At 36.2% G+C, this 15,658-nt stretch overlaps 1 protein-coding gene across 1 annotated transcript in view; it reads left to right on the top strand.

The window, feature by feature from the left end:
* Positions 1-13,772, top strand: part of LOC132131095 (rho guanine nucleotide exchange factor 18-like) — a 36,482-nt gene extending 22,710 nt beyond the window's left edge. Inside the window, exons 17-31 of the mRNA XM_059543030.1 lie at positions 140-265; positions 356-473; positions 551-805; positions 1,258-1,334; positions 1,420-1,598; positions 1,695-1,768; positions 2,610-2,795; positions 2,895-3,041; positions 4,024-4,142; positions 4,853-4,915; positions 5,151-5,198; positions 6,311-6,790; positions 12,204-12,528; positions 12,619-12,732; positions 12,851-13,772. Of these exons, the coding sequence (XP_059399013.1) occupies positions 140-265; positions 356-473; positions 551-805; positions 1,258-1,334; positions 1,420-1,598; positions 1,695-1,768; positions 2,610-2,795; positions 2,895-3,041; positions 4,024-4,142; positions 4,853-4,915; positions 5,151-5,198; positions 6,311-6,790; positions 12,204-12,528; positions 12,619-12,732; positions 12,851-12,996 (2,457 nt within the window). The 3' untranslated portion in view covers positions 12,997-13,772. The remainder of the gene's footprint in view (positions 1-139; positions 266-355; positions 474-550; positions 806-1,257; positions 1,335-1,419; positions 1,599-1,694; positions 1,769-2,609; positions 2,796-2,894; positions 3,042-4,023; positions 4,143-4,852; positions 4,916-5,150; positions 5,199-6,310; positions 6,791-12,203; positions 12,529-12,618; positions 12,733-12,850) is intronic.
* The last annotated feature ends 1,886 nt before the right edge of the window (positions 13,773-15,658 follow it).

Genomic DNA, 15,658 nt, shown 5'->3' with positions numbered 1-15,658 from the left:
CATGCTGTTGTCACATTTTTTGTCCTACACTTCCTGCCTCACATTTCCCGGCCTACACTTCCTGCTTCACATTTCCCGTCTTTTACTTCCTGCTTCAAGCATGCTATTGTCACATTATTTTGCTCGTGTTTTGTTTTAGTTTTCCGGAGAGCTTGGAGAGCGAATGAAGGAAAGTTATGGGGATTTCTGCAGTCGGCACACTGAAGCAGTCAACTACTACAAAGAGCAGCTGCAGAGCAACAAGAAGTTCCAGAACCTCATGAGAGTATGTGGAGATCTTAACTGTCTCAACATAAGTTGCTAACATTTCCTCAGCATCGCTCTGAATCATTTTTCTCCCCTTGTTGTGTTTCAGAAAATCAGTAATCTGTCAATAGTGCGGCGGTTAGGCATACCAGAGTGCATCTTGCTGGTGACACAGCGAATCACCAAGTATCCCGTTCTTCTGGAACGCATCCTGCAGAACACAGAAGGTTGGATGTTGCAGTCCAGTGAAACTCTCCAGATATTTTGGATTTGCAAGGTTCTCAACACTTTCTTCTCATTCCAGCTGGGACAGAGGAACATGAAGGATTAGCGCAAGCTCTCAGTCTAATCAAAGACGCCATCGTTCAGGTGGACTCCCAGGTCAATCTCTATGAGAAGGAAGCACGGCTCAGGGAGATCGTCTCCAAGATGGAGCCCAAGTCACTGGGGAAAATCAAAGACGGACGTGTTTTCCGGAAGGAGGACCTTTCTCAGGGCCGCCGCAAGCTCTTGTACGAGGGCATGGTCAACTGGAAAGCCGCATCTGGTCGACTTAAAGGTACTGTGAGAACCACAATTTCCAAAGTATGGAGCCCATCAGAGACAGGATTTATGTTCCTCAAAAATAATTTTGCATTCTTTTGCATTCCCCTGAAAACCTTTGCATTTGCTTGCTAAACTTTAATGATATAAATAATACAAAGAGGAAAAATGATGCTTCAGTGCTTTTGTGAGTGATTGCAACATTTCTTGGGAGAGAATGTAATTGCTTTGCAAAAGAAATCCAAATGTTATGAGTGAAAATGCAACAATTTTAAGAGCGGACACAAGATATCTCAAGGGAAAGCAATACTTTTGCAAAAGAACACAATAGTTTCGTAAGAGAATGTGGTCCTTTTAAGACAGAATGCAAAAAGCATTGAAAATATTTTTTCTTGCAATCTCATATATATAGGTTTTAATAAGTCTGAGAAGTCTGTTGAGTTGAAATTTGGGATTCTTCCGTTGCAGATATTCTAGCTCTACTTCTTACTGATGTTCTCGTCTTATTGCAAGAAAAAGATCAGAGATACGTGTTCTCGACCGTGGTGAGTACAAGCACTTTGTTTTTAGTTTGTACAAGATGAGAAACTGTTCATCTGAATGCACTCATCCATGTTTGTTTTCCTCTAGGACAACAAGCCTTCCGTTATTTCACTGCAGAAGTTGATTGTGCGTGAGGTGGCACACGAGGAGCGGGCCATGTTCCTCATCTGCGCCTCATCTAACGAACCGGAGATGTATGAAATCCACACGAGCTCAAAAGAAGACCGCAACACCTGGATCACCCACATTCGTCAGGCCGGAGAGAGGTCTGTGTCAGTCTATAATCACATGTGTGTCTGTATATACTTCTGTCTGCATTTATTTTGTTTTTTAAATGTTCCTCCTCGGTTCCTGTCCATCAGCTGTCCACATATAGAAGAGAGATTGTTTAGTGAGGAAGAGGAAGCCAGAGTCGCCCGCTTCCGAGAGTTTCAAGGTAAAACATCACAAGTGACTTGTTTCTTTTGTGAGGACAATCATGATTTGTTTGATGTGTGGTGAAGAAATTTTATTTATTTATTCATTTATTTTTTGGAGCTTTGAAGGAACTTTTGTCACTAGAGGGCGCACTTATTTTATAATTATAATTAACAAAAATAACTATACATTTATACAAACACACACACACATTTATGATAGTTAATATTACTATATATTAGATTAATACAGTTATATTATTATTAATATATAATATAAAATATCATATAGTTTAGTATATTACAATATTACAATTCTTTTTGATAAAAGATTTTCATACCGAAATCTTGCAAATCTAGTCTCTTGTCAAAAATAATTACGTGCATATGTTTGTAATATTATGTATTATACATATTATATTGTAATATACTTAACTATATATGATATTTAATATTATATATTAATAATATTATAACTGTATTAATGTAATATTAACTTTCATAAATGTGTGTGTGTTTATATGAATATATAGTTAGGTTTGTTAATTATAATTCTATATTTGAAAATCGCTCATTACATCTGAAAGTTTGATGTCAGTAATATTTTTATTAAAGAAATAAATAGTTTTATTCCACAGGGATGCATTGAATTGATTAAAATTGACAAAATTTGTTAAAATAAACAAATGTAATTTTTTTGTAAATGCTGTTATTTTGAACTTTCATCAATGAATCCTAAAAAATATATATATATATATATATCATTATGTTGTGCTATGACATTTATAATGTTCTTCTGTTTAGATCAATGATTTTGTCTCCGTAACACATTTTCCTTCATCTGCGGCTCATTTTCTGTAGATCGCCTGACGTTGAAGGATGCTCAGATCGCCCAGAGCCTCACGGAGAAGCTGCAGTTGTTTGCAGAGCTGGCTGAATCTGTGTCCGGTCTGGAGGACGCCAGCTCTCGCTCACGTCTGCTGCTGCGGGGCGACACCACGGACCTCCAGCAGGGAGAGCAGCTGCTCAAAGGAGCCATTACTGAAGGTAACACATCAGGATGAGTTAGCTTCTGATGATGTCATGACCTAATCTTCCAACTGCTAGTAAACTAGGTCATCTGAGAACCAATCTGTGTTTCTGTAGCGGAGAACCTGCAGAACCTCCTTGCATCTGTAGATCGGGAATCATCTCCACAGACTGAGGGGAACCAGAGTCCATCCTTGAGTTCGCTGCCACGCAGAGCAGACACCTTTGGCGGCTACGATAGCATTCCTAGCATACTGCCTAAGAGTAAGAGTCAATACTTGTGATTAGACATGTTGCATTAATGGGGATTAGTTGGCAGGACTTAAGACTCATTATCGCTACATGATTTGAAATCTTTTTAATCCATATTCACTGCATGTTTTAAAGGCTGTGCATCCCAATTTGCGTAATGTAATATCTGCACTATGCAGTAGACAAGATTACGATTAGTTTGTGTAAAATTATAATACCGGTATATTGAAAATGTTTTTCGTTCTTCATTTCATTGTATATTTTTTTTTTCTTTGCTCTTTTTGTCGTCTTTTTTCATTTTTGCTTATTTTTCTCTTTTGTTTTTTTTTTGTTTGTTTTTTTTAATTTTTATTTTATTTACTTACTGTTTTGTTTGTTTTTATGACAGTGTTCTTTTGTGGCCTTTCGTTCTTTCTATTGTTTTTGTGTTTTTCTTTTTTTTTTTTTACCTTTTTAATTTTTTTTTTCCTTTCATTCTTTTTTTTTGTCTTTTTTTTTTTTTTTTTTCTGTATTTCTCTCTAACCATTGATGCTTTCTTTTATTTCTTTGTTCTCTGACTTTTGTTCTTTCTGGCTTGCTTTCCGTTTACATTGTGTAAAATTTACATTCTTACCAGACACTTTTTTACCAAAGCACCTTACAATACAGTAGATAAATCATGAGCAAATACAAGGAGAGCCTACACCTTAACTTTCCATTTTTAATTTCATATTTTAACAGCTGTTCATCCCAATTTACATACTATTTGTGCTATACAGAAGGCAAGATAGTATGTTTCTCCTCATTATGTTAAAAATAGTGTGTCAGATGTTGCCAGAGGGTTTTTAAATTATACAATATATATATATATATATATATATATATATATATTTTTTTTTTTTTACTTAATTACACAAAGCTCCCTGTGTTATAGAATATGGTTGGTTTGTGCAGTCTACTATGTACCTCTCCAGTATAAGTTTGTAAACCAGTTGTGTTTGTGTGTTAAATCAGACGGCAGCATTAAGAAGAAGGTTCCCGGAGCAGCCGGCAGGTCCAGGGACAGGAGTCAGCGGGCCAGCTCTGATCCGCAGCTCAAACGGGTGTACACCTGTCAGGACCGGGATGTGTTGGTGAGAGAACACACTCATGCAGGCATTTGTCCCACAGATGATAGGAACATGTCTGTGTTTACTAAACGAGAGGAGTGGCATCAGATGCTCTGGGCAGGAAATTCACTTTTGTCAGTTTTAAACTTTCATACCAGTCACTGTCAAGATATAGATATGATAATTAGATTATATATTATAATATTGTAGTAAATATATATATATATATTATTGTAGTAAATATATATTATTGTAGTAAATATATAATAATGAATGTATATAATGGTTTAATTTATTTATAGTAGTGTGTATTATAAATGTAGAATTTAATACTTTATAATTTGCATATTAACATATTAGTAATATGTACATTTTAAATGATAAAAAATGTATAGTGTACGTTTTTAAAAATGATAGTTTAATACATAATCTAATTTATAAAGAAACTATTTAGCAATGTATATAATACCTACTAGTAGGATTCATTTTAAGGATATAATTTAAATACAGTTAAGAATTATTAATCAAGGAAATTAAAGTTGAGTAATAAATGAAAATGAACTGTGTTGTTCTTTTTTTTCTATAATGCTTGTTAATAAAATGTACTTGCTGGAATAAAGTAATGCATGATAATGTCTTTGTATTATCTTCTTCACTTGGGGGCTTTTCTTAATATACACGATGCTATCGGATTTAAATGTTTTTAATTTATTTGAATCTGTCATCTCTCTCAGGACGAGGCCTCCTCATCCGGCGTGCACAAAATGTGGTCCACCTGTAAATTTCAGGAATCAGAGGTAAGAGCACACATCAGGGATTACAGTTCACTTTGTTCACTTTAGGATAAAAGGCACATTATTTTCTCACTCTCCTCTCAATACATATTTGAGATGGTAACCTTTGCGTTCACCGCACCTAATCGCCAGTTACTGTAATGCAGCGGTACTTCACTTGGCAGGAATGTGGCATTGTGTCTGATGAGAATAATGTCTCTGAATATCGAATCATCCCAGTGTCTTCCTGTTTTTCCAGTTCTATGAGCGAGTGCTGCTGCTGTCCCAGAGGCTGTACAGTTTACAGGTACAACAGAATGACCACACGCACGTCTCACTCATAACCTCAGACACATGCATCACATGTAATCTCTAATGATCTGCTTTAGAGGAATCCGGGTTCTCATGCTGTGCTCATTTGTTTGTTCAGAGGTTCATAATGTCGGTCATATTGTATTTAAACAACTACATTTCTTCTGTTTGTTAGTCCATTTTCTTATTTTCATTTTTAATTTGATCTGTTGCTCCTTCTGTTGTTCATTTGTTCTTGTTCTTTTTCATTTGTTTTTTTTGTTTTATATTTATTTTTTGGTTATTCTTTCTGTCAGTTTTGCTTTCTTTTTGTGGCCATTTGCTCTTATTTGTTCTTTAAATGTTTGCTTGTTCTGTTATTCATTTTCTTTTGTTTATGCCGTTTTCTTTTGGTTTTGTATTTGTTCTTTTTTACTTTTGTTCAATTTTTTTTCTTTTTCGGTTTCTGTTTATTTCATTTATGCTGTTTTCTTTCATTTGCTTTTTTTTTAGTTCTTACTGTCTAATTCTTTATTATTTTGTCTTCATTCTTGTTGTATTTTTTTTCTTTTGTCTTTTGATTTTTTTTGCTTTATTCTCTTTCATTTATACTGTTCATTTATTTCTCTTTTATTTGTTCCTTGTCTTTTGTTCGTTCTTCTTTCATTCTTCTGTTTATTCTTTGTCATTCTTGTTTTTGTTTTGTCTGTTTTCAGTCATTTCTTTCTCTTTCATTTGTCCTTTTTTATTTATTTGCCATTTTGTTTTTGTTGCATTCTGTATTTTTTACTTTTGCAAATTTTTTTGTTCTATTGATTTTATCATTTGTTTCTTTTTATGACAGTCCATTCTTTCATTCTTTTGTTTCTTCTGACCTCTCCTGGTTTCATTTCTTTCTGTATTTATTTTTTCTTCATGCTTTTGTTTATTTTGAGCTTTTTCTTCTGTTGTCCTTTCAGTTGCATTTTTGCTTGCTTCTTTATTCTTTTATTCGGTTAACATTTCATGAAATTTGCATTCTTACCAGACTTACTTTACCAAAGCATCTTGCTAAACTAAGACTTAATTACCAAGATGCTCATAACAACTATCCAGACATCAAGTCCTTTCTGTCTCTTTCCCCCTCAGGCCATAATCTCTCAGCAGGACAGTCACATTGAGCTCCAGCGGGCCTCTCTCCTCACCGCCGAGCGAGACCGTCCCGGTAACCGGAACCGCGGCACAGACGTGCTCCTGGAGCAGGAGAAGCAGCGCAACTTGGAGAAGCACCGCGAGGAGCTCGCCAACTTCCAGAGGCTGCAGAACCAGCATCGGCAGGAGCATGCACGCTGGGAACGGGATCGGGAGAAGCACCGGCGGCAGGCGGAGGCGGCTGAGCAGCGGCTGAAGGAGCGCGAGGAGGAGTGTCAGCGACTGGAGATGCGTTTGGCCGAGGAGAGGCAGGAACTCGAGAGGCAAAGGCAGACATATCAGCAAGACCTGGAGAGGCTGAGAGAGTCCACACGTGCCATTGAGAAAGAGAAAGAGCGATTAGAGCAACAGAAGAAGTTGAAGAAGCACAACACCGTGCCAAATACATCAGCACTGTATGCACAGGAAGTTGAACAGGTGAGATCTGTGACTTTCACATTTACAACCTTTTAACAATATTATGTGTGTTTATATATATATATATATATATATATATATATATATATATCTATATATATTATATATTTATATCTATATCTTGATTTATGCTTTTACTCTGTAATGTCTTAATGTATTTTTACCCAGCAGACATTATATTTAATTATATGCATGTAATGAATATGTGATATAATATAAATGCAAGAAATATATAAAAATATTATATAAAATGTTGTATCAATATATATATATATATATATATATATATATATATATATATATATATATATATATATATATATATATAAAAACAACTGACAAGTAATGCATTGAATTAAACGTGAAATTTTGAAGTAAATTTAATATTTTTGAAAAACCTAGAAGTAAAAATATACTGTATATATACTTTCACTTTAAAGCAAAAAAGGTGAAAAGTAATAGTTGATTATAGTACAACTGTAAAATTAAAATAAATATCTATCATTTAAATTATGATATAATTTTTCTGTAAAAATGTGTGATTTCTATTTAAAATACCACTTTAAAAAATGTAAAAGTAAAAAAAAATTGAGCGTCAAATCGTTACTGTTAATATTAGCATGCAAAAAAAATTTAGAATGTTAAACACCCTACCAGAGAATTAACATCTCTTACTTACTGCCTTTATCACCACCACTAACAAAATATAAATCTAGATAAGCTCAATATTCAAGCCCAACAAACATCTATTTGAACATCCTGACCCTTTCCTGTAAAGTGAATTTTTTTTTTTTGTTGTTGTTGTTGTTGTTGTTTTTTACATTTGTATATAGCATTCTGAAAAGAACTAACGACACAGACAGCACCCTGACAGTAAGTTGCCACAGCTTCATTGTTCATTGTGTGTATTTGAGGTCATGGAGGCATGTCCGGTCATGCCCGGCCTTGTCAGATTTCCTGTGATCTCGGCTTTTCTCAGGTTAGAATGGTTATCAGTACATAGTAACCGTCTGCCCATGGTGCCAGGCTACAGACCATGATCAAATATACGCCACATAGTGGAGATTTATTACGACAAAGACAATGGTTTCCAGAATTGATGCTTCAGAAAGCGAAAGCATATGCTTTTCAGTTTATCTAGAAAGTTCTGGCTTCAAATGAGCCAGTTTGTTATGACCTGAAAACATAATTTTGACTAAATGTTAGATGAAAGAATGAGACTAACATCATTGACGTCCGTGATTTGGCAAATTAGTTTTTTACGATTTTACGGTTTCCTTTGACTTTGTTTTGCATTTCCACCATTCGTTCGACTAGTTTTATTATGCACTGTATGGTTTTATTATCCGTCTCACTGTCAGCTTTAATGACCGATATATTGGGGGTTGTTTGACCTGTGGCGAGACCTGTTCTTTTGTCAATACTTTAGTCACTCCCGTTTGTTAAACCATGGGTGCATTCCAGTTCACTTTTTTTATGCCCTTCACTCACTAACATCCCTTTGTCAGAGCGGCCTGAAGTGTGCATATAAAGCAGACTCGCTCCCTCTGTCAAAATCAATGGGTTGAGGGTATGTCCATGTAAACTTTCCTTGTCCACTTGATGAAGTAGAACGCACTTCAAAATGGTGGCGGGGATTCCCCCGAGGGTTAGTGCTTAGTGAAGTTCACAAGTCCATGTCTAAAAGTGAACTGGAACACAGCCCATGGCTCAGATCTTAAGATAACGTCAAATTTTGGTCTTTCATGTGTTCCCCCCTCTCGCTCTCATTCATATAGCCTCAACTTTGACCTCTGGTTACAAAGAAGGCAACTTTTTATGGCAGAGTATATTTTGCTTTTGACCGATTTATACATTCCACATTACTGTTTCCAGGGAATCTGTATTTGTGGTGCTTCGTTGTGAGGTAAAAACACCCAGAACAATCCTTCAAAACAGGTATTTAGCACCATGATTTAAGAGCCACGTTTCCAGCAGCGAGCCCTTCCAACTAGCCCGTAAACAGCAGAGTTTCTCCAAATGAATATTTGCTTTAAGTATCCAGGGAAGTCTTGAGTTGGGAAAACCGCAACGTATAATTACCTGCCAGCACCCTTTCATTAATACCAGCCCTGGAATTCAGCCAATCTTAATTGTTTATATGATGTCAGTCAAGTCTTTGTGCTGAAAGCCTTGCACACCCCTTGCATTTTCAACGCTCTGGAGAGCTTATGTTTACTAAAGGCACCTTTAGGACTGGAAACAATGGAGCAACTGTGCTGGGATCCCACCATGTGGGAAAACTACTCATGCTCCACCAAGGCCATGCTGTGTGATGGTTCAAGATGATGTCGCCCCGGGCAAGTTGGAGAATATCAGCCTTTTCCAATCTCTAGATCAGTGTTTCCCAACCCTGTGTCTGGAGAGAGACACCAGCACTACACATTTTGGATGTCTTCCTTATCTGAGCCATCCATTTAAGTCTTTGAGTCTTAACTAATGAGCTGATGAGTTGATATAGAAAGAGTTTGAAACAAGGTGGCACAATTATGACTTGCAGAAGCATAATGAACGATTGTTTCCATTACACATGCTTTGAGGTTTGGAAGAGTTTGAAAATGTGTAGTGTTGCGGTGCCTCCAGGATCAGGGTTGGGAAACACTGCTCTATATCGGGCTGTTTGTTGTAATTCAAAAGAAGTGTTTTCTATTAAAGAGAATATCTCCTTTCCGAGTGGACTCTGAGCTTCGTAACCTTGCAGATTTTTTTGTATGCTCAAACAGCAACATTACACACTAACTAAAGTTGAAAATGTGTTGACATGTAAGTTGACATGCAAAATGCAGCATTGGGTGGGTTTCAGAAATGTGGTTGAGAACCACTGCTCTAGATGATTGAGGATCCCAGAGGAACGCCTCCCAATGTTTGGATGTTCTCCTTAACATTTTTTGTGAAATTATGGAAATATGATGGTGTAATTCTGACTTGCAAAAGCATAATGTACAGACTCAGAAGGGTGGCTCTAGTTTCAGTTACATCTTTGAGGCTTGGAGATGATGGGGTATTTTCACATTTTTAAGTACTGTAGATGTGATGGACAGTTATATGATTATTCAATCTTTTCCATGAACTAAGGGTGTTGATAACTTCACGGTTAATTATCATACATTTTCAATGTTTGCTTCTAGATGCATCCCAAAAATTGCATAATCGCCGTTGGGCCCTTGAGCAAGCCTTGCTTGCACCAGGTTGACTATCCCTCCAAAGAGTATACACCATGTCCTTTAGAGGAAAAAGATTGGGAGGGAGGCCGCTCACGAACTGTTAGCTGCTGATGTGCATTAATAATCTCCTATGCTTGACGTAGTCCTTTCATGTGGTGCTGTCTTCAGAGTGTGATACATTTTATGCCTTGGTTGACAAAGTGTGCTCAAGAGCACATAAAACATCTTTGTTCTGCATGCAAAGCAGCATGTGTTTTAAATTGAACTTTGTCCTGTAAATCCCAAATTCTTCAACAGACTGTATTTCCTACATGTCATGCTCAAATATGAAAGCTGATCTAAGTTGAAACACATTTAATTTAAATGCAGGCATTACATCTCGAACTTTATGGCCCAAAATATGTCATTAATACTTTATTTATTCAGTAGATGCATTCATCCAAAGTAATTTACAAGTAATGAATAACAGTTGATTTGAAGATTTATCGCAACAATATTGTCTGTTATTTGAGGTTCTGTAGTTGGTACTATTTGTAGTTATTAAAGTGTCCCTATTATGCCATTTGTAAGACTTCTAATATTGTTTTGGGAGTCTCCTACAATAGGTTTACATATAAGGTCAAACGATACTTTCATACTTTACATATTTTCTTAAAATATGCATTTAATATCACCTAATTTTCCAGTGTTTTTCAAACGATTTGTTCGAGGGCCGGCCATGACCCTACTATGCTCTGATTGGTCAGATGGCCCAGTCTGTTGTGATTGGTCTACCACGTACAGTGTGTCAGAAATGATACGCCCACTGCCATAGTTCCGTATTTTGAATGCTCTATAGAGTATATAAACATCTATTATTTATCATTCTTACAGGTTGTGATTCAGTGTAGCCAGCTGGTCCAAGTAAACTGGGTACTGATTCATCTTTCAAGAGCAAGTGTTTTGTGAATCCTTTGTTAAACTCCCAGAGATTAGAGAAGCAGTCGTCAATAAAATGACGTATTTGTGGATGAAGTCAAGTAGTTCGAAGCCAGCCAAAATGGAACATAGGTGGGAATGTGTTGTCACGTAATTGGGATTTGAATTACTAATGACTCTTTCAGGCTGTACAGAGTCTATTCTTTTATTTTGAGAGACAATAACTGTATTTATCATGCACTTTCGGAAACTTTGCAGATCGTTTGCATTCACTTACAGCTACATTACACACTGCATGAAAGGCAATGTTGGAAATGCCATGATAGGGGCACTTTAATAAATCCATTTGACATACATTGTCCCAATGAAGTCAGTGCAACAAATTTTCATGTAAATTTGTGTAAAAATGGTTCATAAATCCATTCTTATACCACTTAATTTGTTGTATTGGATTCAGTTGTTTGCAAATCCATTCTTCCATAAATAGTTACATTTCAGTTCAACATTTGTCATTTATAAAGCCATTATTGGGTAAATTGTTGTTGCATTCAATTCAGTTTTTTGTAAATCTGTCGTGTATATTTATAACGTTCAGCTCATCTGTTCGTAAATCCATTCTTGTGTAAATTACTACATTTAGTTTTTGTCAAATCCATTTTTGCTTATATTGTTGCAATACAATGTTTTGTAAATCCATTGTGTATATTGGTATGTTCAGCTCAATAATTCGTTAATCCTTTAGTGTAAATTGTTGCATTCAGTTCAAGTGTTTGCAAAAACATTTTTCCTTAAATTGTGTTAAATAGAGTTTTTTGCAGATATGTTACGGTGTATACTCTTGCGTTAGAATGCAATTTCTTTGTAAAAGCATTGCGTGAATTGTTGCATTTAAGTTTTCCAAGAATCTGCTATTGTGTATGTCACATTCAACTCGGTCATTTGCAAATCAGTTCGACTCGTAAATATATGCTTGTAAATTATTACATTCAGATGTGTATAAATCCTTTTTTTTTTTTTTTGTAAATTGATGCATTTCACTTTCTTTCATAAATCCACTGTGTATATTGTTGCGATCAACTCAATTGTTCATAAATCCAGTTTTGTTGCTTAAGAATTTACACAGATTAGTCCTGGTAGTGTTTCATTAATGATTGGATGGAGACATCGTGATGTTTCCTGAATGTACACTTGTGGTTCATCCTCACGATGAATTAAAATGTTAATCAACCTCTGTGTGTGAAACTGCTTATCCATGTGTGGTGCTAACATTAACATTTTGCTCTGTGTTTTAGCTTTCCAGTTCCTCCAGCTTCAACGGTGAGCTGGTGCTCGGTGGAGCAGGGGATCAGATGCTTCCTCAGAAGTCACTCCAGCGGAGCTCTCTCTCCGTGTCCCCGGCAGACTACCGGGAGCGTCCCAAAGTCCACTCGCGCCGAGAGAGCTCCTGCAGCATCCTTCCGGCCAAGGCGGAGGTTCCCATCCACCTCATCAGCACCACCAACCAGCTACACAAGCAGGGCAGCGTCCAGCAGCAGATACCGACTAAACTTGCCGCCCTCAGCAAGGGCAAGGAGAAGAGCGGGAAGGGCAGGAGTTCACACCACACCAACAGTTCTGGTTAGCACTGCTCCGTTTGCAGCCGCCAAATGACGTTCTTTTGGAGTGATGATTTTGCAGATTCTTAAATCCGTCTTCACTTTTTCCTAGCTTCTGGAGACCTGAAGCAGATGCTGCCCATCAAGCTGTCATCAAGGGATTCGGATGAAGGTCACAAAGCACGCCGGCCCATCAGCCCCCACCAACCTCAACATTCGCACTCAGGTAAGACAAACAACCGCACCTGACATTCCCAGCCGAGCCTGAACGAGCCGTAACCTGCTGTGTAAACCGCCATTAGACCCAGATGACATGCCTGTTGTTTGGTTTCCTCGCCCTGCAGATTCCCTCAGCCCTCCAGATGCTCACACGGACGCCCAATCTAGCCTCACGCCCGCCGTTCTCAAAACACACAGCCAGACCTCCCAGCCCACCCTCTCGTACTCTGTTAGCGACGAAGCTGCCAAGGAGGACGTCATCTATTTCTAAGTCCTCTTATGGGATGCAAAGACGTTGCGTTGGTGTTTCGGGCGATATTTTAATTAAGGAACACGTTTCAATCGTCCTAGTCTTAACAACTTACACGTTTTATTGAAGCCTGTAAATTACAACAAAGAAAAATGTGTTTTAGTTTGTATGAAAAAAAAATATCAAAAAAGTAAAAAATATCAAATCAGTTTGTCCAGAAAACCCAAAGACTTTGACGGAGAGCTTCACGTGAAGAATAGTTCTGTAGCATGCGCTCCGAGTGGACGATATGAAGTGCAAATGGATGCTTTTAGGTTGCTTATTGTTGTGGTGAGCAATTTTGCACTGTGTCAACGTCCCATTTTGTATTTGGGATGACTTTTTTCTGTTGGATTTGTTCACACTGGTTTATTCAGTCATTTTTGACTGTACACTGTATGAACTTTCTTTTGATTTCAGAAAAGCCAACTCCATTTAAGTGGTAATTTCATTCATGTCGTGCATCTTTTTAGAGATTTCCTTCAGATGTTCCCCTAAGCCCAAAAAAATTGAAGAGAATTCAAGATTTTATTAACCAATATTCTGCTTTTAATTTATATGTTAATAGATCTTTCTAATGGAGGGAGCAGTTATCTCTGTATTTTGAGATTACTCAAATAAAAATCAGATGAAGGATACAAATGTTTTAGACGGTAAATGTTTTCCAAATGATCAAAAAGTCAATGTAAGACTTGATTTGACGAAAATACAAACACTTGAGACTCTCAATGGCCAGGTCATTGATTACCCTGAAAAATTGCATTGTGACGTAATTTTAATAATTTTTTTCCTAAAATTATCAATACCATAATACAGAGCCAATATCATTACCATAATGCAAAGAAAAATTGTTTAAATAGTTTTTAAATTAATTTAAAACTAAATTACATCATGGTACATCAAGTATACATCATGGTAGTGTTTTTGCTTTTTTTTTTTTTTTTATACCAAAAAAATAAATGTGTCTCAACAAATAGATTCTTATAACTGTATTACAGTTGCATTATGTATTGCGGAATTTTGGGGAAAATGTTTCATTGAATTAAATCATACTAAAATAGGGTTTTATTTATTATTATTATTATTATTTTTTTTTTTAAGAGAAAAATAAAATCTTTTATTTGGGCTAAAATGACATTAATGGAGACTGTTCCATTTAAGATTAGTGCCAAATATAGTTAAATATTGTGATACATGTATACATGTTTTTGAGTTTTTAACAAACTTAGTTTCCCATCCTAGTTATTTCTGCTTTTAAGAAATTTTCTCTAAACCGATTTCTATTTTTCTGTTTGAAAATCTTGTTTGCTATGTTTTTGCATTTCGTCCTCTCTTATGACCAACATTCATTTCATTCCACGTCTAATTGAAGTCTCTAAAGTTGTCAAGCATCTCCTCTGAAATCCAATGTATTACATCACACACGTTTGTGTGGTCAGCTTGAGAACAGAGTAATGCCACCAGACTTTGATTTAAACCATTCCGTTTCTATATCGAGCCCATGGTCTGTGAGTATGAAGCCACTGAATGATTTCTGCTGTTCGTTTCCTGCGACTGTGTGACTTGTATGTATATGTTGTACATATAGTTTCCTTCTGACATAGATGAGATGTAGATATTATGCCAGGATGTTACACCTGAAATTACATATGCTCCATTTGAGTATAGTTTTCTTCATTTCGTTTTGTAGGCACTTTTTTTTTTCTTTCTTGAAAAAACAAATCTCTCTTTTGAGTGGTTTTATTTTAGTTAACAAAAAAATGCATTGCTTTTGGATAACATTTCACCTGTTCCACTTGGCAGAAGTAGTATTTTTGACATTACATTTATAAAAACATCTTGATTTGATATTCATCCTATATTTTGAGTTTCTAGGTCCAATGCTTTCCCAGTGAAGGGGTATTTTCACATTGTAGCAGATGGGTTTTGACTGTCAATGACACGTAAATAAATGTCACGTGATGTTGATGATGTAATATTGAAGTTAGTGACTAAATGCTGTTTGTCTCACACCTTTAGCTGCAGCGCACTTTACCTCAGAATGAATAGTTTTCTTTTGATTTCTTGTATTTGTTCAACTGTGAGCTTAAAAACATCATGTCGCTTTAAATTGTCACTTGATCCGGCCGGCATTCATTGTGACTGTAGCTTCTTGGTGTTTGTGATTGTATGACGTATTTTGTTATTCCTTTGCGAACAGGATATCGTATCAGATATTGTCAAATTATTTCTTAAAAAAAACAAAAAACAAGATTTTTCTGTTTCAATTTACACTAGCCACTTTTCAATACCAGCAAACTTTAAGGGGACCTCAAGTGTTAGTATTTCTGATGTTCTGTCTTAAATTTTTAGCACGCAAGGCCAGTGTGATTGTTGTTGTTTTTTCTACCACAGCATTGTACTCACTCTACCGTAGAAAAATAGAAATACTTGTGAACACTTAAAACTGCTGCCTTTAAAGACATTTTAGTAATAAAATAAGTGGAAAATATCTGATTCTGAGTCTGTTTTCTTGTTCACGCTATGGAATAAAAAAATTTAAAAAAAGGTAATTGTGACATATACAGTGGGTATGGAAAGTGTTCAGACCCCCTTAAATTTTTCACTGTTATATTGTAGCCATTTGCTAAAATCTTTTAAGTTC

This window comes from Carassius carassius, chromosome 48, assembly GCF_963082965.1.
Source record: "Carassius carassius chromosome 48, fCarCar2.1, whole genome shotgun sequence".
Taxonomy (NCBI): domain Eukaryota; kingdom Metazoa; phylum Chordata; class Actinopteri; order Cypriniformes; family Cyprinidae; genus Carassius; species Carassius carassius.
Note: the sequence above shows the minus strand (reverse complement) of the source record. Positions and strands in the feature narration are given on the sequence as shown.